Source organism: Pristis pectinata, chromosome 11, assembly GCF_009764475.1.
Source record: "Pristis pectinata isolate sPriPec2 chromosome 11, sPriPec2.1.pri, whole genome shotgun sequence".
NCBI classification, from domain to species: Eukaryota; Metazoa; Chordata; class Chondrichthyes; order Rhinopristiformes; family Pristidae; genus Pristis; species Pristis pectinata.
Genome location: NC_067415.1, coordinates 13,790,413 through 13,814,999, shown reverse-complemented (window position 1 = coordinate 13,814,999; position 24,587 = coordinate 13,790,413). Strand labels below are relative to the sequence as shown.

Here is a 24,587-nt window from a genome sequence, read left to right as displayed (position 1 = left end):
TGTTTCCCAGATGCGAGGGAAAAGGTGACACTTTTTCACCTACCCTGATATCTACACTCAAGAGAGTATGAAATATATACTTCCTGTGTGTCCGTGATCTCACTTTCAAGTGCTAGGAGATGACCTATCATGAATGTACACTACCTTGGTCTATGAAAGGGATTTCATTACCTGTTGGGTATCCTTTTGTCACTTTTGTAAATCAGGACTCTTGACCTCACAATCTACCTTGTTGTGACCTTACACCTTATTGTCTATCTGCAATGCATTTCTCTGTAGCTGTGACACATTACTCTGTTGTCACAAACGTCAAGCAAAGAGCAAGCTCACGGAGAACCCAAATGCAGCACACTGGTACGAGACTGGAGTCGGGATACTTCCTCAGAACCAAACACAGGCAGCAACCAGAAGGAATCTTGCCTCGGGGCTCTGAGGTGGAGTCCCAACTCAGAAACTGGATATCCTAAGAGGAACAGTAAAACCAGGACTGCTCTAGAGTTGGCAGCTCTAAACAGCCAGGAGACAAAGTATACCCAAAGGCTGACCAATACTCTGACAACTAGAGCTAGTGAAACCAGGGTTCTTATGCTAGTCTCCTGATGGGGCTCAGGTGTGTGTTGTTATGCAATTATTAGTGTATGGAATCCATGTGCTGCACAACGAGGCACCATCAATGGAGTCGAATAGAGGGTCAGCACTCAGAACCATGACATCTGTACTCTGTTATTGTTTTTACCCTGTACTAACTCAATGTATCTGCACTGTGTAATGAATTGATCTGTACAATCGGTATGCAAGACAAGCTTTTCACTATACCCCAGTACAAGTGACAATAATAAACCAATACCAATACCAAATACTTTTTTACTAAGTGAAGTTTCGCAACTTGGAGCAAATTCCTGGGCATGCATCTATATATAGAGATGCCAATGTGTACCAAATTGCTTCATTGTATTTTGGGAGTAAGAACTAAACTCATTCAGTGCTACTTACAAACAACCTGCTGGAGGAACTCAACGGGTCGAGCAGCATCTATGGGAGAAAAGGAATTGTCAATGTTTCAGGTCGAAGCCCAACAAACCCTGTTTGTTGCTCCAGGTTCATTCCAGCATCTGCAGTCTTTTGTGATCGACCTGCTGAGTTCCTCCAGCATATTGTTTGTTGCTCCAGATTCCAGCATCTGCAGTCTCTTGTGATGCAGGGTTTCAACTCAAAAATGTCGGCAATTCCTTTCCTCCCACAGATGCTGCTTGACCCACTGAGTTCCTCCAGCAGATTGTTTGTTGCTCCAGATTCCAGCATCTGCAGTCTCTTGTATCTTCAATTCTAGTTAACCTGCTATGTATAAACAGCACCTAATAGACACCAGTATGGAACTTTAGTATAAAGTATGTTCAGTCCCTCTCATTGTCTTATCTCTTTTGGAACCTTATGACTTTTCTGCAATGCAGATGCTTACTATATCCTGCATATGACTAACATCAAGCTACGCACAAGCCTTTGTCTTCTGTTCAAGCTGCGATCTTGTGAACTAACTGTTAAAGAGCACAATCAATGTGATCCTGTTGCTTATGGGCTTGAACCCTTGGGAAAAATCTTCACATTCCACTTTGATGAAAACCTTCTTTGTACAGATGAGAATCCTGATTAGCATCATTTACAGATTCATACGGGAGTATCCTTTCAGCCCCTTTGTAGAGTTGTAGAAGAGTAATGCATAGGAAGAAAGCAAGTTTTGGGTCCAAAGGATCTCGTGGTAGGTTTATCAAAGAATAAATTAATCCAGCTCCCTGATCTTTATTTGTATCCCTACAATTTTTCCTCTTAAAACATTTATCCAATTCCCTTTTAAAGGCCATTATTGAATTGTTATCCATCACCAGATCAAGCCATGCATTCCAAGTCTTAACCATGTTGCTTCATGTGTACTTTGGTACTTTTGTCGACTACCTTAGATTTTGCCCCTTTTTTAATCAATTCTTCAGTCATTGGACAGCACGGCGATGCAGCTGATAGTACTGCTGCCTCACAACTCCAGCACCCTGAGTTCAAACTTGACCTCTGATGCTGTCAGTGTGGTGTTGGTACATTCTTCCCGTAAGCACATTGGTATCTCCTGATTGCTCCTTTCCTCCCACATTTCAAAGGTGTGCTGGTTGGTAAGTTAATTGACTCCTGTAAATTACCCTTTGTAAAGGTGAGAACCTACAATGTCATGGTGATTCCTCAAATCCGAATGGGTTAGATCCTGCTACCAGCACTATTTTCCTCATATGGAGGAAGAAAAATCACTTTTCTCAATTGTTTACAAATATGTCACTGAATATTGACTATTCTACCAAAAAAAAAAAATTTTCTTTCTCCTAATGGGTCCAAATTGATCCTTTTTTTTCAATTTTAGAGTTTAGACTATTAGCTCTGCCTCAGTGGTGAAGGCTTGAAAACAGGAACTGGATCATAAAATTCCTGGTATTTTCTGTTTGTGAGCCCCATTACAAAAGGCAAGGATACCTAGGGGTGGACAATAAATGCCAGTCCTGCTGTCAACCACACATCCCAAAAACAAACAAAAAGAAACAAGATGAGGTGTTTCAGTTTCTTGATCCAATGTGGAATGTAACATCTCCTTACTCTCTGTTTATCACTTGGGATGGCACACATTGCCATGATTGCACCTTTGGATTAAGTTTACAAAGTCTGTTTGTAACTTAGAAAAGTCAAAGAATAAATATGCCGAGAATAGAACTCTCAGTTCCAACCCCTGTGTGTCCACTTGACTTCCCTTTTTGATCAAAGCAACTCATTTCACTCTTTGTCAGAGGCATTTACAGTTAATTAAGGCTTTCCCGTGAGATCATAATTGGAAATATTTGGAAAAGTCATTTAACTGTAAAATGTAAGATTAAACAGAAACATCTGGTGCCAACTTTACTCGTGTATAATGAGCAGTATTCCTGTTAATAGAGAGGAATTTAACAACATTGCCATATTCATCATGATAATGCATCTGAATGCATTTTGCCGTTAGATCGCTTGAATTCAACTTGATTCCCAGGATGTAAAATGCTCTAAGTTAATCAGGGGTATAATGTACATCACTGAGTGTCTTTAAACCTAACTGGGAAAAAATCCACTTCTTTTATAGTTTCTTTTTTCTGGATACGTGCTGCGAATTATCTTTTATGCAGAGGGAGTTTACTGTACACAGATTATCTGAATGACTGAGCCATTAACCATCTTTAGTTATAAGAAGTTACTTTGCACTGCAATTGAATTTCTATTTTGCATCACCAATACTGAAACAGCATATCAGAAAGAACATTAAACAAGAAATAATTTGAGAAATAGCTGGCAGTATCCTGAATCATACAGCACTGAAAGCCATTCAACCCATTATATTTCCGCCTGCTCTTTGAAAAAAACCATCCAGTAGTCCTAACTCCTTGTTCTGCAAATTTATACTTTCCAAGAGTACATTCAATCATCCATTGAAAGTTACTGATGAATTGGAGGAACTTGCAAAAGTTGATTGGAGTAGGTTATTTGCAGGTAAAGGGCCATCCAGCGAGTGGGAGGCTTTCAAAAGTGAGACAGTGAGAGGTCAAGCTGTGCATGATCCTGTTAGAGTGAAGGGCAATGCTGGCAGGAATAGGGAACCCTGGATGTTGCCAGGACTTGAGGGACTGGGTTATAGGGAGAGGTTGGGCAGGGTAGGATTTTATTCCTTGGAACATAGGAGACTGAGGGTTGACCTTATAGAGGTGTATAAAATCATAAGGGGTATGGGCAGAGTGAATTCACACAGTCTTTTCCTAGGGTTGGAAAATCAAGCACTAGAGGGCATAGTTTAAAGTGAGAAGGGAAAGATTTAATAGGAACCTGAGGGGCAACTTTTTCTACACAGAGGGTGGTATATACATGGAACAAGCTGCCAGAGGAAATGGTTGAGGCAGTTATAACAACATTTAAAAGACATTTGGACAGGTACACAGATAGGAAAGGGTTTAGAGGGATATAAATTTAAATTGGTTTATTATTGTCAGATGTACCAAGGTACAGTGAAAAGCTTTGTTTTGCATGCCATCCACACAGATTATTTCATTACAACAGTGCATTGAGGTAGTACAAGGAAAACAACAACAGAATGCAGAATGAAGTGTTAGTTACATGGAAAGTGCAGTGCAGTGCAGGCAGATAATAAGGTGCAAGGCCACAACAAAGTGGATTGTGAGGTCAAGAGTTCATCTTATCGTGCTAGGGGACCATTCAATAGTCTTATAACAGCAGGACAGAAGCTGTCCTTGAACCTGGTGGTATGTGCTTTCAGGCTTTTGTATCTTCTGCCCAATGGGTGGGGGAGGAGAATTCCAGGGAGGGAGGGAGGGGTCTTTGATTATGTTGGCTGCTTTACTAAGGCAGTGAGAAGTGTAGGCAGAGTCCATGGAGGGGAGGCTGGTTTCCGTGATGTGCTGAGTTGTGTTCACAACTCTCTGCAGTTTCTTGTAGTTATGGGAAGAGCAGCTGCCATACCAAGCTGTGATGCATCCAGATAGGGTGCTTTCTATGATGCATCGATAAAAGTTGGTGTCAGAAGGGACATGCCAAATTTCCTTAGCCTCCTGAGGAAGAGGTGGTGCTGGTGCACTTTCTTGCCCATGGCATCTGCCTGGTTGGACCAGGACAGGCTATTGGTGATGTTCACTCCTATGGGATATGAGTCAAACAGGACTGGCACAGATGGGCATCTTGGTTGGCAATGGACAAGTTGGGCTAAAGGACCCGTTTCCATGCTGAATGACTCTATGACCACCATCTGAAGTAGTAAATTCTAGATCAAAACTTGCTACAAATGAGGGAAAATCCTCATTTCCCACTGGAACTTCCACCAATCATCCTAAATCCACATCTCTGGCAGGTAGAAAAGTCTGCTAGAAATAGTGCATGTGGTCCTGGGCTTTTTAAGTAGACGCATGGAATGCAAGCAAGGAAGTCATGGGTAATGCGAACATCCTGTGGTCTTTCATTCAGTTAATGACATAATCTATTAGGTCTTGCTATTCCACTCTGAGGAAACAGTTGAATTTGGCAAAGCTGTGCTTCAAGAATTTTGTTAAGAGTTGGACTCCACTGGAGTTAACTTTCTGTATTCCTTCCTTGCCACCCACAGCTTTCCTTTCTAGGCTTGGTATTGAAGTCACCTCGGAGAATCAGGTTCTGGAACATGGGCCATAATTTTCTCAAGGTTGGAATAGGATTCCATTGTGGCTTCACCCCTGGCTTCCAAAATTGGGATTATACATACTGATTACCATCAGGTACTGGCCCCATGTTAAGAGTAAATGAGAGGGACTTGAGACCTGCACACATCCCACAGAAGTAGCTTGTCCTTGATGGTCTAACTCACCCGAAGGTAGCATTCTTCCAGTTTGCCATTCTTAAGGGCATATGCCCATTATCTCATGCTTTCAGCTGGTCATCTCCTGAGTGGCAACAGTGTCCAAGTTCCCAAGTTAATCTCACTCAGGTTGGGATTGCTAACAAGGCTTCAAAGGGATTATTAACAAGTTGAGTTAGCAAGAACATGACAGATGCAGCACAATGTGGAAAAATGTGGGAAGTTATGCGCTTTGGTGCACAGAACAGAAAAGTATTTTTTTAATGGTGAGAGACCGGGCATTGAAAAAAATCAAGGAAGTGCAGAAGCTAGAAATCAGAAATAAAAGCAGAAAATGCTGGGAACATATATGCCTCTCTCTCCAACGGCAGCATCTGTGGAGAGAGAAACAGAATTAACATTTCAGGTCGAAGAGCTTTGTCAGAACAGGGAGAGTGGGTAATATTGATGTTCAAAGGGTGGCCTTATGTCACTGAAAGCCAAAATGCATGTGATTAGGAAGGAAAGTGGTAATGTTATTATGTATGAGAGGAGGACAGGAGTAGAAATATCTTAGTGCTGTTATAGTGGGCCTTGGCGTAACTGTATCTGGAACACTATATATAGTTTGGATCCCCTTAAAATAGAGGGATATGTGGGAGGAAGGGGTTAGATAATCTTAGGCAAGGTTTAAAGGTCAGCACAACATTGTGGGCCGAAGGGCCTGTATTGTGCTGTACTCTTCTATGTTAAAACAGCAAGCGATAGATTTCTCAGTATTGTAGGGATAATATAGGAAAGTGACACTGAGATGGACAATCAGCCATGACCTTGATGAATGGAAGAGTAGGCTCAAAGGGCCAGACGGCTTCTTACGTTTTGAGTAACATTCAGGTGCATCATTTATGGGGTTGTCTGTGGGGGTCCTGACAGTCAAGGTCCTTAGGCTCATATTAAGGTTTCAATATCAGTAGACTGGGCATAATTTCTTTTAACATGGTTTAGCTGTTGCACATCAGCTGCCACAGGGTTTGGACAGGGCAAAGGGGTTCAAATAACTAGAAACCAAGCTCTGCTACATGGACATTATATAGGTATGCAGACAACTGCGTCAATGGATGAACACACATGCCATCTACCATTCTTCCTGTCATGCTGCTTCAGAATTTTCTGTACTTCTATGAGATCGCCTCTCATTATTCTAAAGTCTAGTGAATGAGAAAATATTTGGTGGATATTTGTAACAATTATAAATGTGAAGTTATCCACTTTGGTATGATAAAGAGAAAGGGAGACCTCATCTCTCCTCACATGAAAGTCCCTCAATGGCAAGCATCTTTCTTAGGTATGATTATACAACATATCCCAACTGTGGCTTCAACAAGGTCCTGTATATAATTGTCATGAGGCATCTTTGCTCTTATACTCAAAACCTTCTGCAAAGGTGGCAATGTTTGCCTTCTTAACTGCTTTCTTCATCTGCATGTTTGTTTTCAATGACTGGAGTACAAGGACATTCAGATTCCTTTATACATCAACACTTCTCAATCTTCAATTTAAATAATATCCTATTTTTTTTGGTACTAAACCACATTTATCCACATTGAATGCATCCAGCATATTTCCCTATTCACTCAATTTCACTAACGAAACATAGTCTAGTGCACATGAAAGCCTCACAAACACTAACAATGCCTAAAGTGATGATGACGGTGCTGAAGGATAAATACTAGCTAGTATACACACAGTACCATGCAGGATTGTCAGAATAGTCTATCCATCCGTGTCAGGAGTGGGACTGGAAATCACAACGTTTTGACTAACGGGTGAGAGAGCCACTAACCAACCCAAACCTCTTAAAGAGTTGCTTTGCTATTGAAAAGAGCACAGCAAACAAAATAGTTTTCTTCTGGCCTTGTAAAGAGCCAATTTAATTTTGAAAGCTATCCCAGTGATATTTCTTTGTGGAAGCATTAAAGTATATTAAGAAAAGAAATAAATTTAACTTGGGTCTTTTAAATCAATCTTTTATTCACAAGGAAATGAATTACTTTATTTTTTTTGTGTATACATGGCACAATATCAAATTATGTACATGTAAATAGAAGGGCTGTCTTCATACCTTACAGTGAAGTTGCTCGGTGCAGTCAACAGATTTTTTAAAACTTCAGGAAAAGACCAGAAGTAATAGAGGTGAAACAATTTGTAAGGTGTTGTTATTCTTTTAAGAATATTGAACTTTAAATGATACAACATTCAAAATGTTCACTGTCATATAAACAAACACTGCTAATAAAGTCAGCTTACATAGTATTTATAATACTATTCAGTGGTTGCACATTATCTTGATATACAGCAGGGAAAAATGATGCACATAACACAACAATTATTTCGAGCTCCCAAACAATTTTGCACCCGATCAGAATGAAAGGGATTAGGAGACTCGTCTTGGGTACTAATTTATATCACTATAATACCTTCCGACTAAAAGACAATAAAAAAAATCAGTAAACACAAAGAGAAGGTATTAAATCTAATTCTGTGTCTATGGTTGTGCAGCATCAGGAAACAAAAGTAAAACCTCAGCAAACCAACTTTATGCATTGAGTTTGTGAGGAATATAGTACCATATTCTAAATTACACATTTGCTCTAAAAGTATTAGTCAGCTACTATAAGCAATAAATAATCACTTGTGCGCTGTGGTTCTGAGAACTGTAAGTTTTCCACATTATTCTACTATCTGAATTCACCGTTGTTCTTTGACAAGAATTGAAACTTCTGCAGCATTTTTCAAGGATGTTGCTGTCCTAAAGGTATGCTCAAAAAGATGTGGCTTGATCTTGTCAAAAGTCTCTTCCTCCCCTAATGGCCTGTTAAGTAGTCCTGTGTGGAATCAGATGCAAAAGAGTCTGCATCCTCATTATCAGAGTCGTCACTGCTGTCATCAGCTGCCGGCTCCCCTGTCAGTGCAATACGAGCATAATCATCTGTGTCAATTGATTTGCAGAAATGGATAGCATATTTCAACTTTTCTTCTAACACCTGCTTACACGAATATCTGGGCAACTTCAGTAGGAAGAAACAAGTGTACGATTCTGGAAGGAAGTGATCTGGAGGATTGTACTTGTCCAGCACCTGCCGCAAGATAAAAATATCTACCATTAATGATCAGATCAAACTAGGACCCAATCCCAATACATTTTCAAAAGTTATCGCAAACATATGCAAGATGAAGGGTTCTTTTTATTCTTGCAAGATACAAGATATTTATTTATTAGTCACATGTATATCAAAACACACAGTGAAGTGCATCTTTTGCGTAGAGTGTTCTGGGGGCAGCCCGCAAGTGTCGCCGTGGTCTTAACCTTGGTGGTCCTCTCAGAGAGGATAGCCGTGGTCTTAACCTTGGTGGTCCTCTCAGAGAGGATCCATACTGAGCCACAGCTCCACAAGTAGTGGGAGTCCTCCACCCACAAGATCCAATTGGGATGAATTTGGCTAGCAAGCTATTTTGTGAGATGAGATTTATTTAATCCATTGAATTTAAATTCCCTCACTGCCGAGGTGAGTTTTGAACTCATTGTCAGAGCAACATTCCAGGCTTCTGGATACTGGTCCTGTAACCCAATCACTATGCTACCAGATCAATAATACATAGTTAATTATTTTAATGTGCTTCCAGCTCCCCTTAACAACTTCAGACTGTAAATTTAAGACCATCTAATATTTATTTGTCCTTCACCCGAGAATAATATGGCTTCTCATTTCGCTGTAGTCTTTTAAAGGTACAAATTTTGGTGGGTTTTCTTCTCCTCCCATCGCCCCCACCACCCACTGCCCCCCACCCCACCTGCCCCCACAATTCTAACCAAGTAGCAACTACCAATCACAATAACTGGCTAAGCTCTGTTAATTTATTATACACCTGGCATAATCCAATCCTGCATGAACCAGCCCCCAGTACCTTCTTACTCTGGTTACTGGAAATGCTCAGAGTGTCATCAGTCAATTTTCTGTAACTGTTTCCAGTATCCCTAGCATTCCTTTCACATTTCAAAAAGACTTTCCACAACTTAATGTGGTCCTGGTTACACTTTTTTTTTTGTAATTTTAACATAAGTGTTTACTTTGCTTCAGCTCCTTTCTAATTATTTGTGAATGGGATCATTTATGTCCCCTTAAAAGGTCAAAGTAGCACAATGGTGTAGCAGTTCCAGTGCTACTGCCTCATAGTTCCAGTGACAGAGGTTCAGTCTAGACCTTGGATGCTGTGTGCAAGTTCTCTTTGTGATTGTGTGTTTCCCCGGGTGCTCCAGTTTCATCACACATCCCAAAGAAGTGTCGGCCACTGTAAATTACCCCTAGTGTCCATAAGTGGCAAAAGAATTAAAGAAGGGTTGATGGGTGCGAGACTGAGAATAGGTTACAGGGACATAAGAGGTATTGGTATATTATTGTCACTTGTACCAAGGTACAGTGAAAAACTTGTCTTAAATACTGTTCATACAGATCAATTCATTACACAGTGCATCGTGGTGGTACAGGGTAAAAACAATAACAGAATACAGAGTAAATGTGCATTGCAGGTAGACAATAAGGTGCAAGGTTGAACAAGGTAGATTGTGAAGTCAAGGGATAAGGGAACCATTCAATAGTCTTATCACAGTGGGATAGAAGCTGTCCTTGAGTCTGGTGGTATGTGCCCTCAGGCTCCTGTATCTTCTGCCTGATGGAAAAGGAGAGGAGAGAGAATGACCCAGGTGGGTGGGGTCTTTGTCTGTACCTCTCGCTGCCTTGGTGAAGCAGCCAGCATAATCAGAGTCCATGGAGGGAAGGCTGGTTTCCGTGATGTGCTGAGCTGTGTCCACAACTCTCTGCAGTTTCTTGCGGTCCTGGGAGAGCAGTTGCCATACCTAGCAGTGATGCATCCAGATAGGATGCTTTCTATGGTGCATCAATAGAAGTTGGTGAGTGTCAAAGGATACATGGCAAATTTCTTGAGCCTCCTCTGGAAGTAGAGGTGCTGGAGAGCTTTCTTGGCCGTGGCATCTACGTGGTTGGACCAGGACAGGCTATCGGTAATGTTCACTCCAAGGAGCTTGAAGCTCTCAACTCTCTCCACCTCAGTACCATTGATGTAGACAGGTGCATGTACACCACCCCCTTTCCTGAAGTCAATGACCAGCTCTTTAGTTTTGTTGACATTGAGGGAAAGGTTGTTGTCATGACACCATGTTACTAAGCTCTCTATCTCCTTCCTCTACTCCAACTCATCGTTATTTGAGATACGGCCCACTACAGTGGTATCATCTGCAAACTTGTAGACAGAGTTAGAGCAGAATCTGGCCACACAGTCATGAGTAAATAGGGAGTAGAGTAGAGGGCCGAGGACATAGCCTTGTGGGGCACCAGTGTTGAGAATAATCGTGCTGGAGGTGTTGCTGCCTATCCTCACTGATTGCAGTCTGTTGGTCAGAAAGTTAAGGATCCAGTTGCAGAGGGAGGTGTTGAGTCCCAAGTCTCGGAGTTTGGTGATGAGTTTGCCTGGGATGATAGTATTGAAGGCGGAGCTGTAATCAATAAATAATAGTCTAATGTAGGTGTCTTTACTGTCCAGGTGCTCCAGAGATGAGTGTAGGGCCAGGGAGATGGCGTCCACGGTAGATCTGTTTCGGCAGTAGGCAAATTGCAGTGGGTCGAGGTTTTCTGGGAGGCTGGAGTTAATGCTCGTCATAACCAGCCTCTCAAAGCACTTCATGATGGTGGATGTCAGAGCCACGGGTCGGTAGTCATTAAGGCATTTTATCTTGTTTTTCTTATGTACCAGGATGATAGTGATCTCCTTAAAACAGGTGGGAATTTCAGACTGAAGCAGGGAGAGGTTAAATACGTCTGCAAATACCCCTGCCAGCTGATCAGCACAAAATCTGAGCACACGGCCAGGGACACCATCCAGGCCAGATGCTTTCCTTGGGTTCAAGTCTCTGGAAGACTGATCTTACATCCTCGATGGTGACCACTGGTTCAGTTGCATTGGAGGCTGTCAGGGTGGGCGGTGACAATCCACTCCCTGTCTGTTCAAAATGCATATAGAATGCATTAAGCTCATCAGGAAGGGATGCACCATTGTTAACTATGCTGCCCAACTTAGTTTTGTAGTCCATTATAGCATGTAAGCCCTGCCACAACTGACGGCTGATCAGGGACTCTATGGCCTGGTTGAAGTCACCTGCATTAATGAAGGTGGCCTCGGCATCCTGTCTCAAGGTTGTTGACCACAGAGTATAGTTCATTGAGTGGAGGCTTCATGTCCATCTGGGGTCAGATGCAGACTGCCATCAGGGTAGCTGAAGTGAACTCCCTTGGCAGACAGAATGGTCAACACTTCACCATTAGATATTCCAGGCTGGACGAGCAGGAGCTCACCAGGACCGTCACATCCGAGCACCACAAGTTATTCATTAAGAAGCAGAGCCCTCTGCCTCTAACTCTGCCCAATGACATTGTACGGTCCATTTGGTGGATTGCGAAGCCCCCAGGTTGAAGGGCACAGGGGAGTGGGACAGATGAGCTTGCACTACTCAGAAACCAACACAGAGCGAAGGACACGCTTCTACATCATCTGTAAGACCTCGATTTGATGTCCCTTTAAACTTCGACAGTACTGAGGGAGCATCAGCCCAAAGCTTTACAGTCAAGTCCCTGAAGTAAAACTTGAATCCCACGATCTGTTCCAGGATGCACAACATTGTCATCTGACAATAAAGATCCATGGCAAGAACCTGGAAAATCTGGACCACTCCCCATATTTCAGGAGCCCACGCTCAGTAAAGGAAGTCATTAAGGATAAAATTCAATTACACCTTCAACAGTCCACAATCCTCAATAATTGTTTCAGTGATGTTAAAGGATAAATATTAGCCAGAATACGAGGAAGAACATTGCTGCTCCTCCTCAGCTTTACGCACTACAATTTCTTACACCTCTGCAAGTAGTATAATGTGTCATCGACAGGACTGCACCTCTGGTAGTATTTGCTGATTTTGTGCTGAGGAGTCTGATTCAGAGGCATGAATGCTACCAATTGAGACATCACTAATATTAAATATAGTTCAAATTTCACTAGTGTACAATATGACTGTCTCACTACTGCATTTCTACACATAGACATTACCTGAATAACAAAATCACGTCCTCTGAAGTCTGCAATTGTCCTCGGCAACCTGGTCCTTCCCCACACAAAGCGCAGGAAGAGGGAGCGTTCAGTATTGGAGAAGGATTCCATCACCTCCCAGAACCACTGAATTAATGGAGCACTTGGTTCTATTCCTTTGTACGTGGCTACGGACTTCAAAAGATGAAGTGGTATATCGGGACTTCCACACACCTGCAATTTTACAAAGAACAGAACATTCAGTTCTATTCATATCAAACATTTTACATTGTTTCTCCGTCCCCCTCCTCCCAAAAAAGGGATTTTTTTTTAAACTACTCCCTGAATCTCCACTAGTTCCCTTCAGTTAACGAGAACATAGAGTCGTGTCTCTTCCAATGTAAGTACTTCAATTTCATACATAGCAACTGGCAAGAGATTGACATATCAGAACATTACAAAGTTGGTGACCGTTACAAACCCAAAGACTGGATACATCAAGTTGCCCATAATCAACACTGAATCAAAGGCCAAATCTAAGACATTTGTGCCATTGCCAGTGTGTGCCAGTCTGAATTGGGCACATGCAGCAAGTAATCCCTGCACTGCAATGAGCAGACTTGAGGCACACCCAATATTCATCTGCATCTTGCTTAAACTGCACTGAATACCTGTAGATAACTACTGGTCGTTCCCAGGTGGCTTCCTAGTGAATCAAAGTTGGAAGTCAGACCACTGCATCAACACCATAGTCCCCCAGAGGAAGAAAGGGAAAGCAATCCAGAAAGAAAGGATTAAGGAATTAGGAAGGGACAAAGAATATGGGGAGGAAGGGGAAATGTGATTGCAAAGGAAGGGAAATGCAATCACATAGAAACTAAGCACCAGATATCAGCAATGGGGTTTGCCACTGCATTGTGGCAAACTGTTCCATAATCAATTATTCTTCACAAATTTATCTTTTGATGGAAACCTTTTATGATTTGTCAGGTCAAAGAGACCACATTGAGCTGAGTTCATGGAAATACTGGTGTAAGGACATTTTGGGTACCAAAGAAATTTTAACAATGGATCCCCATTGCCAGTTAGTTCAAACTATTACCCACCACCCTATCCAACCACTTGGAAATTCTACATCCAAGCACATAATCAGTTTATAAAGCAAAGGAGAGCATTAGACTTTCAAGGACAATCCTTTAAGTGGCATACATTTCACTTATGGGGCAATTCAACACTTTTCTTAAAAAGTAATCTCAGCAGGCTGTAATTTAAAGCAATGCTATCAGTAATATTTAATCTAATCATGTAATTGAGAACTTGCAAATTAGAGTCTTCAGAAAAGGAAGTTTGTACCATTGTTTCCAGTTCATAGCCAGTGAAGAGAGAAAGGAGGGGCACAGGGACTACCCTCGCCATACCCTCTCGGACAGCAGCAACCTGCTCATCAAATTCATGAAGCCTGCAACAAAGGATAGTAAATAAGTAGTTGTTTTACTGTAACTGTTTATTAATCAGAACTTTTAAAACATTAAAGTAACATCAAAACTCAATGTTGCTGTGATCGTACATGGTTGTTCTTCAACAGCCTCTCAGAATCAAAGATGACTTGTATTCATTCCAGTCTAGATGAAGGGTCTCAACCCAAAATATCAACTGTCCCTTTCCTTCCATAGATGCTTCCTTACCTGCTGAATTACTCCAGTGTTTTGTTTGTTGCTCCAGATTCCCGTATCTGCGGTCTCATGTGTCTCTATACGCACTCCTGCTTTTGTGAGCTCCAGACGTGGCTTATGAGGCCAATTTGGGAACCATGGATTCAGAGACGTGGCAGATGGTGGCTGATGGGGTAGGGCATGTTGCCAGTTTAAGAGATTGTTTGCTCCTTCCACTGCTTATGCAGGGCCTGGATGTACACATGATGCATGACCTTGGAGTGGAGAAGGAAGATTTAGGATGGTGTTGAGAACACCAAGTGGTGATGAGTGAGAAATTCCCAGGAGTCGGAGATGTTACATCTCTTCAAGGAGGTTCTTGAGTACATCCTTGAATCTTTCTCTCTGTAATCTTCTCCTCCAGAGTTTAGGGAAAAAAGATGGTTTTGGGAATATGCTATCAGGCTTGGTGCCCTCACCAAAGCTGCTTGAACGTAACCAAGGATACCGAAGATGTTGACTTGAGAAATGACATTACTGTTGGCTTCCTAATCTTTCCAGTGAATTTGGAGGAATTTGCAGAGACAGCACTGGTGGTATTTATCCAGTGCCTTGACAGAGGTCTGCTCCAGGTAGTCCAGGTATCAATGCTACCCAGTAGACCATGTTTTGTGCCAGATGTTCAAACCCTCTTTTATCACAATTGACTAAAGGCTGTCCTGGCACACTGAAGGTGTGGTGAATTTCATCATCAATGTCTACCTTCACCAAGAAGTGGCTCCCAAAATATGGAAAGTGGCCCATGCATTCCAGGATCTCCCCATGATCCTTTAACGCCGAAGGGCAGCGTGGTACAGTAGGGGTAGGTTGCTAGAGGACCTTTGACTTGTGGGTGTTGATCATGCAGCCTATCCATTCACATGCTTCAGTGAAATCATCGACAATGGTTTGGAGCCCTAAGTATGCGCAAATACAAAACACTGTCTGCATGATGCAGCTTGACCCCCGAAGTATGGGTAATCTTAGTTCTCAAATGTAGTCAGAGGGTGAACAGCTTCCTATTTATTCTGAAGATTAGCTCCCTGTCTGCAGGACGTTTGTTGGAGGTGAGATGTGACATTGAGACACAGCTTTGGAAGGAGACGTAGTCTTCGAAGAATGGTTGTTGTTGACTCCACTGGTTAATGTCATGGCTTGCATGTCGTCATGGAACAATCATCAGATGTAAATGAATTTCTGTGGGCAGCTGAATCTGAGGAGGGTGCTCCACAGTCCCTCCCAATTGGAGTCAAAGACTTTGAGGTCCAAAGAGACCACGTTTAGTGGCTGGTGCTGCTCCTTGTATTTTTCTTGGAGTCACTATACAGTGAAGATCACGTCCACTGTGCTTTGGGATAGATGCAATTCGCATTGAGCAGTTCCATGAATCCCTTCGGCCAGTGGGAGAAAGCAGCTGAAGAGGACCCAGGCAATGAGTTTCCCTGTGGCAGACAACAAGGAGATCCCCCTGTAGTTAACACAGAGTCTCCTTTCTTGTAGATAGTCATGACGACAGCATCTCTGAGATCCCCTGTAATTATCCTAACCCTCCTAGATGCGGGTGTTGAACCTGTGAATGTGTGACTGAACCTCCTTATCCCTGAGTTTCAGGATTTCATTGAAGATACCACCTGTTATTTTTGGGTTGAGATATTGCCTTCTCAACTCCTTATCTGTCAGGTCTGGTGGCAAAACTACAATATTATAGAATGTTTATAACTGCACGAGTCATTGTGAAAAATGCCTGTGGAAAGAACACTATTGAGTGATTCACTTTACCTGTAGTTTACGGCCAGTCTTACATACTCAGCCCTGTTCTCCAATGTAATGTGGGAATGCTTGGAGCTCAATTGAATATCCTGACCACTTGCATTTGGCACTGTGAAGGGCAAAGCCATAGCCTCAAATTCCTCAGCTGTAGCTTCGTTATCTCTGATGTACATGAGCCCAGGAATAAAATCTTTATCAACCTACAAGCAAGAACATGAACATATATATATTTTCTAAATGCACCACAGTATCAAGGCACAACAGCTTTCACTTAAATGAAGCCTTTAACCACCCAAGGAATTCCCAGCAGGTAGAGGGGCAAGGAAGGAAATTCCAGGATTCCAGAGCTTAGGACCAAAAGGGCAGTCATACAAGATGAATGTACACGTGTATAAAACACATGGATATGGCAATGAAGGTATTTAAATACAAGGGATAAGAATTTTAAATCTACAGCATCTGGGAACCAGGAGCTGATGGGAATCAGCAAGCACAGGGGTGATGGGTAAGCAGGATTTGATGCCAAATATAATAATAGGAAGCAGCTGTGGGGTGCTTCAGAAACAAAACAAGCAGTGAGGAAGAGACAAGATATTATCCAAGATGATTTAGGAACAGCAAACTAAGTAAATCCAAGTTGTCATTCTTAGTGAGATACAAGTGAGGTTTAGGTGACTTGATGTTAGAGAGGGTGGACATAAAGGCTAAGAGGGAAATTATAGGAATACGCAAGCCTATACAAAGGCACGGATGAGGCTCTCAGCTTGAGATGTGCTGAGACAGACCAACTCGCACAGTTGGACTTTTTATTGGATTGGATAGGAGGTTTGGCTTGGGTACAAATAGAATGGCAAGATTAACAGCATTCTGGTCCAACTTGAGGCAGTTGCCAGGGAAGGTTACAGAAATAGCTTCAATCATTCAAGTTTTTAAACTAGAGAAAATTGCAGGTTCTAGGACTGTATGCCAGATGAACAAGCCAAACCCTGATTTATGGAGGTGGTGCTGAGATAGAGCAGGTGTCATTAACATACTTACTATGTATGTCATGGACAATATGTAGATGATTAGAGGGAAGGAGACAAAGGGAACTTTGAGGGACTCCAGAGAAAACTGCTGAAATGGGATGAGATGCTGTTATTGGAGACACCTTACTATAATTAGATAGCCAGTTATGGATACAAGTGGGTACAGCTCACTGAACTGGACAACAGTAGTATTGGTGAAGTGCACTAAGTCGAAGACTGCGGAGTGATCTAGAACGAGCGAGGATTGGGCACCCTGGTCATAACCACAGGCGGTATCATTTGTGGCTTTAGGGCCACTTCAACCCAGCAGGACGCAAGCCTGAAGAGAAGATTCCAACACAGAACTACAGGAAGAATTTGGGGAGTTGTGGTGGAGACTGAATAGCAGTTCCTAATGATGGACCAACTAGTGGAAGTTTTTTTTTATATAAATAATTCCCCCTTTAAATAATACTTGGACACAAGTTATAACTCCTACTAAAAGTAAAATGTACTAGTTATAAATAAACACAATAGTTAAAGCTATAGAAAGAAAAATCAGCAATTACCTCACTCAGGTCAGCAATTGTTAGATTCATTCCTGCCAGCTGCTTCCAGACAGGCTCGGCTAAATTAAGACTCAAAGGACTGCCAGTACGTATAGCAATACCCAGAAGCACACCTAACATGACAGCACAAGTGGAAAGTTTTAGAATAAATTCCTTAAAAGCAGTGAAAGATGATCTTCAAATGAATCACAAATAGAAAAAGGTAATAATTTTTCACATGCTCTATTTAAACCTGCTGTAAATAGTGCAGCATCCCTACAGCATCTTAAATCATAGTTCAACCTAGCTCTGCAAAATTCAATACTCCTCCCCGAGCTTAAAAACTTTTTTAAAAATTCTGATTTTGCATTAATCTAGACAATTTCAGATTCTCAGGTTAAAGGCTACTCCATAATTAATGGATTTTCAATTTTCCTTGCCTGGTGACCAGAAAAGTTATAACCAGGATCCTCTCTCCGACACAGAATCGCAGTCATACAGCACAGAAACAGACCACTGGATCCATAGCCCTCTACACCTTGACAATTCAAGTGCTTGTCCAGATACTACTTAAATCTCATGTGTCTCTCTGCCTCCACCACTCTCTCAAAAACTCTTCCTTCTGCCTGCTAAACCTCTTACTCCTTAACTTAAATCGATGTCCTCTGATTATAGTAAACTTTACCCCATAGCAGTGATGTCTAATGTCTGCCCTATCTATGCCCCTCAGTTTTGTCCACCTCCATCAGTGGACCCACTCAGCCTTTTCTAGTCCAAGGGAAACAACCACAGTCTATTCAGTCTTTCCTCATAATGAGACTCTCCATCCCAGACAAGTCTGATGAATCTCTTCTGCACCCTCTCCAGAACAATCATGTCCCCTCTGTACTGTAGCCACACAATATTCCTGATATGGCCTTTCAACGTTTTATAAAGCTATACCTTAACTTCACTGCTCTTGCATTCTATGCCCAGCTAATGAAGGCAAGCACCTCATATACCCTCTTTACCAACTTATCCACCTTCTGGGATCTTTGGACATGTACACCAAGGTCCTTCTGTTCCTCAATACTCTTTAGGACCCTACCATTCACTGTACATGGCCTGTCCTTATTTGACCATCCAAAGTGCATCATTTGTCAGGATTAAACTCCATCTGCAACTGCTCTACCTAACTTAACAGCTAATCAAAATCTATTTTTCTGTCATCTGAAAAGATTGGCCACCTCTTCTCCAGGTCCACCAACTAATTACATTTTGCTCTAGTTAATTTAGTTCAGTCAAGGTTTCTTGACTCGTTTTTTCCCGCCAATGTCCACTTATGAAACGTACGCTAAATGTCTTTTATTTCCTTAAAGCTGAGGAGGCTGTTCAGCCCATCAAATCTATGCAGACTCAGAGCAATCCCATTACACCACTTAGTTCCCTGTAACCCAGTTTCCTTATTAATAGAATAAAACTACCTTAAGCACCATTTTTCACAAAATCCAGCACAAGTTCACCTAACCCACACTCACCATTCTCACAGTCATTGCTCTGTACCCTCTGGCTGCTCACCATGCCAGCCAGCCTAGCCGTAGGCTTACCTAAAATTCCCAGAAATTCCAAGGACATACCTAAATTCTTAAAAAGAGCAACAGATGAAATCATCAGGGCACACGCATGGGTATCAGGAGGAACATCGTGAAGGCTGCAGCTAGTCTCAACCTCCACTGCAGGCTGCCCAACCCTCCAAGATCAGCAACACAGATCTGAACTAGCTAGGGACCATGACAAGCCCAGTCCAGTCTTCTAATAAATCCAGACCCAGATACGTATCCAATCTAGACACAGATATCTTGTACTCGTGTTTATATTTACAGTACTGACAGAGTACAGGTCCTTCCCTGTAAAACAGCAGGATCCAGTAAGCATGATGACGATTTCTGCTTCAATGTTTCAGGCAGTGAGTTCCAGACTCACACCTCCTCTAACTCTTTAAAACCACCCTTATCACCACTTCAAAGACAAAATACATGTTTGACTCACAGTTCTCTTCTCACACAGCAGCTTTAACCTGCCACACAATGAATCTCCAAAAAGAGTCTTAATTACTTACCCTTGACATTCAATCACATTACCATCACCAAACCCCACCATCAACTTCTCAGATCAGAAAGTCATCTGGATCAGCCACATAAATGCTGTGGCTACAAGAGATTACTCTGTAGACCACCCCGCAGTGAGTGATTCACCTCCTGACACCTCAAAGCCTTTCCATCATCTACAAAGGACAAGTCAGGAGTGTGGTAGAATCACTCTATTTGTGTGTATGAGCACAGTTCCACAAACAGTTTGATACAGTCCAGGGTAATGCAGCCCACTTAATTGGTACCCCATCTACCACCTAAACATATTACCCCACCACTGGTGCACAATGGCTGCAAAATGCCACCATGTATATATTCCCCTCTCAGTCACACACCATCCTCTCTTGGAAGTATAGTCACTGTTTCCAAATCCTGGAACTCCCTACCCAACAATGCAAGTACTTAAAGGACTGCAGCAGTTCCAAGGTAGTAGCCCAGCATCATCAAGGAAAATTTGTGATGGGCAGTAAATGCTGGCTTTCCAGTGACACCCAGATTCCAAAAAATAAATGAAAAGATTTCCCCACTCTCTCAAAACTTCTTGTTCAAATCAGTTCATTCCTGCATTGCCCCAATCACAATCAAAGTCATAATTTGAGATTGCCAATGGCCTTTCTATAGCTCAGTGACCATACCATCTCCAACAAACAAAAATCAACAAAAGAACATTTATGCTGAAAATCTGAAGTAAAAGCAGGAAACGATGGAAACATGCAGCAACTCGGGAAACATCCACGGTGAGAAAAACAAATAATGCTCCATGACAATGAAATTTCATCAGACCTTCCCTGCATTACCCAGCTTTGTAACAATGGTCCTTCTCAGATTCAAGTATTCTCTCCCTTAAGCCACCTGAAAAGGGTTAGATTTTCAGAACCAGTGGAAAACTGGTAACAGTGATTACTCAGGTAAAAAGGCCATTGATTTAAAACTTTAACTCTGTTCCTCACACCATATATCCTGCCTGATCTGCTGAGTACTTCCAACATTGTGTGTCTGTGGATTGGCTGAATGTAGAAAACCCAGAATAGGAAGCAAAGTATAGATGTATAATGATCAGCATGGACATAGGCTGAAGGGCCTGTTTTTAAACTGTACAAATCTATGGCTAATTCCAGTATGAACTATTGTTAGGCATATGCCTCAAAAAAAAATTAATCAATGCTGTCTTTCATGAACAGTTTTTCCTCTAGTGTATATCTGCCCTTTAGGTACACTAGTCAAATGGAAAAAAAAGGGAAAATGAGAGTTTCTTCATGTACCATTCACTAAATATGCAATCAAATGTCAATCCAAAGGTGATTCAATAAACGGTATCAGTTGGTTAATGTAGTGTACACAAACCAAACAACTATTTTCAAACTCAAGCATCTCTACATCCAAGCCAGACCAAAGGATTGATAACTGCAGTAGCCAATTAACACCTTGCCATCCAGAAACAGCAGTGATCAAGACCACATCTGGAAAGATTAACTGCCAAATGGAAAAAAAATTCTGAGGTTACACTTCCCCAACCCCTACCCACTTCCACCTTCAGGTCTACCATTATGATAGCAGATGCACCATATTTCCTGACGACATAGTAGGCCATTTTGGCTCATCAACTCGATGCTTGCTCTTGGAGAAGTCCCATTCTCCCACTTATTTTCCCAGTAACCTATTCTCTTAACGTTCCAATCAATCTTCCCCTCCCCAGTTCCAATGGGGATCAACACCATCTTTGCACTTATGTTCTTTGAGGAGGTGACCAGATGGATTGATGAGGGTAGTGCAGTAGATGTGGTCTACGTGGATTTTAGTAAGGCATTTGACAAGGTTCCACATGGTAGACTTCTTCAGAGGGCATGGGATCCAGGGAAGCTTGGCCATGTGGATTCAGAATTAGCTTGCCTGTAGAAAGCAGAGGGTTGTGGTGGAGGGAGTGCAATCAGATTGGAGGGCTGTGACTAGCGGTGTCCCACAAGGATCGGTTCTGGGACCTCTGCTTTTCATGATTTTTATTAATGACTTGGATGAGGGGATAGAAGGGTGGGTTCGCAAGTTTGCAAACAACACAAAGGTTGGTGGTGTTGTGGATAGTGTAGAGGATTGTCGAAGATTGCAGAGGGACATTGATAAGATGCAGAGCTGGGCTGAGAAGTGGCAGATGGAGTTCAATCCGGAGAAGTGTGAGGTGGTACACTTTGGAAGGACAAACTCCAAGGTGGAGTACAAAGTTAATGGCAGGATTCTAGGTAGTGTGGAGGAGCAGGAGGATCTGGGGGTCCATATCCACAGATCCCTGAAAGTTGCCTCACAGGTAGATTGGGTAGTTAAGAAAGTGTATGGGGTGTTAACTTTCATAAGTCAAGGGATCGAGTTTAAGAGCCCCAAGGTAATGATGCAGCTCTATAAAACTCTGGTTAGACCACACTTAGAGTACTGTGTCCAGTTCTGGTTGCCTCATTATAGAAAGGATGTGAAAGTATTGGAAAGGGTACAGAGGAGATTTACCAGGATGCTGCCTGGTTTAGAGTGTATGCATTATGAGGAGAGACTGAGGGAGCTAGGGCTTTACTCTTTGGAGAGGAGGAGGATGAGAGGAGACACGATAGAGGTATACAAAACATTAAGAGGAATCGATAGAGCGGACAGCCAGCGCCTCTTTCCCAGGGCACCAATGCTCAATACAAGAGGGCATGGCTTTAAAGTAATGGGTGGGAAGTTCAAGGGAGATATCAGAGGAAGGTTTTTTACCCAGAGAGTGGTTGGGGCATGGAATGCGCTGCCTGGGGCGGTGGTGGAGGCAGATACATTGGTCAAATTCAAGAGGTTACTAGATAAGCACATGGAGGACTTTAAAATAAAGGGATATGTGGGAGGAAAGGGGTTAGATAGTCTTAGACGAGGTTTAAAGGTCGGCACAACATTGTGGGCCAAAGGGCCTTTATTGTGCTGTACTGTTCTACGTTCTATATCCATTCTTGATGACAAATGGGTAAAACTCTTTACCCAAGCCCCATCGCCTATTTGCAGCAGCAGTGGGTGGTTATCATGACCAGTAACTCGCATTGTTTCCCTACCACATATATAGAGGTCTGATATCAATTGTAAAGTCTCTTCTATCTTCTACAGCTGAAATTAACTCAGACCAATCAAAGAATTAAACAACCCACTTTTGTTGGTAAATGCCATCATGGATAATGCATTTACTTAAGGCTATTAGAGCAAACTTGTTTTTTTATGAATACATTTTGATTTTATTGCTTCAATTTAAAAATAAAACAATTTCCAACATAAAGACATAATATACATACCAAGAAATCGGAACATGTTCATGTGAAGCAGCGATTTGGCTGCTGGATTTAACAGAAAGCAGTCCCTGTTGGCTCCAGATTCATCTCTTCCATTTGGAGTAACAATCAACAATGGCGTCAAACCATTCTGGAGCTCTTCACACATTTCTGCAATCGACTCACTGTAACCTCCACCACAATCATCCACAGACTCACCTGGAGCAAAAGACACCCAATTTCAGTCTGATAAATTGATCCTCAATACCCTACAGAGCAGTGCACTTTTCATACTTGATAAATTTTGCATGTTTGGTCAGGTACATGATAAAGAACATTATCAAACTCTTCAAAATCTGAATAGGCTTATAATTCCACAGAGAAGAGCATCCAGGGATGGTGTCAGTTCAGGAGACAAAACACTCCAAGTGCTGGAATCTGGAGCAACACGAAAGGTGCTGGAGAAATTCAGCAGGTCAGACAGCACCTATGGAGAGAAATGGATAGTTAACATTTCAGGTCGAGACCCTTCACTAGAGTCCAGATGAGGTTTAGATGAAAGGTCTTGACCCGAAACGTTGACTATCCATTTCCCTCCATAGATGCTGCCTGACCCGCTGAGTTTATTCAGTGTCTTTTGTGCTGTGTCAGTTCAGGAGCTTTGTGCCACACCTGGGATCTTTAACTTCCTTCTACCATAGCCACCAATGTTTATGCCATTCCCCCACCACCAAGGACCACAAGAGGCTAAGGTCTTGGACCTGGGTGGTGTGTAAAATGCAGGGAACGTCAATGAGAAAGTAACAACTGAAATTTCCAAGTTTTCCTCTTTGTCAGAAAAGGGACCAACAAGTCTGGAAAGAAAGAAAGAAACTGCATTGGAGAAGTTTAAACTAGGGGAGAAAAAAAGCATCAGCTCTACGTAAATTAGCGTTCTTCCTCATCAGCATAATAGCACAGGAAATTGGGGGATGGGGGAGTGGAAAAATCACATAGGAATGTTACAATCTCAATTGCCAGAAATGGTCTGTTGGTCTAAAGCTCACGCGACTCTACATAGTTGATGTATAGATAACTTTGAGACAACAAAGAGACTCTTAAAACAGTCAGAATTTCAGTTGATGATTCCTAATCAGATTGGGCAATAATATTTGGAGTGTATTTCACTGCCAAGCATAATTGATGAACTAAAATTTAAAATTTAGTCTCCAAAGGAAATTACCTGGGGTCCTTAACTCCCTTCTATGAAAGTAGAATAAACTTAGCATCATCATCCCTAACTGTAGAATTCTGACACCAATTTTAGCAAAAGGTTCTGCTGTTAAGAACACTTTTCAATCATAGATTGAAAAATGCTATCATAGATTGTACTTATCGGTACTGTTGAGTTACAAGCCAGAAAGTTCCAGGCTTAAGCCTACTCAATGCTGAGTTAGTTGATCTATGCCCAAAATGGGAGTTAAAGTGATATACATATACTCAAATACCTTGGATCACAGAATAAAGGAGAGACAGAGGAACAAATCAATGAGCCTGGCACTCAATCCGATTAAGGTACAGTGACATGTAGAACAGTGTACGTGGAAAGGTCCAATTTATGTTTGAGTGATTTATCAAGTAGTCCACCTACAGAAATGCAAT

General features: G+C 42.0%; 1 protein-coding gene across 6 annotated transcripts in view; it reads right to left on the bottom strand.

The window, feature by feature from the left end:
* Positions 1–7,385: 7,385 nt before the first annotated feature.
* The window catches only part of herc2 (HECT and RLD domain containing E3 ubiquitin protein ligase 2), a 164,915-nt gene continuing 147,713 nt past the window's right edge, over positions 7,386–24,587 (bottom strand). For all 6 annotated transcript variants that reach the window (XM_052025739.1, XM_052025737.1, XM_052025738.1 and 3 more), the window contains 6 exons: positions 22,971–23,165; positions 17,567–17,679; positions 16,000–16,190; positions 13,883–13,988; positions 12,551–12,763; positions 7,386–8,511 (listed from right to left, as the gene is read on the bottom strand). In XM_052025739.1, the coding sequence (XP_051881699.1) occupies positions 8,239–8,511; positions 12,551–12,763; positions 13,883–13,988; positions 16,000–16,190; positions 17,567–17,679; positions 22,971–23,165 (1,091 nt within the window). In that variant the 3' untranslated portion in view covers positions 7,386–8,238. The remainder of the gene's footprint in view (positions 8,512–12,550; positions 12,764–13,882; positions 13,989–15,999; positions 16,191–17,566; positions 17,680–22,970; positions 23,166–24,587) is intronic.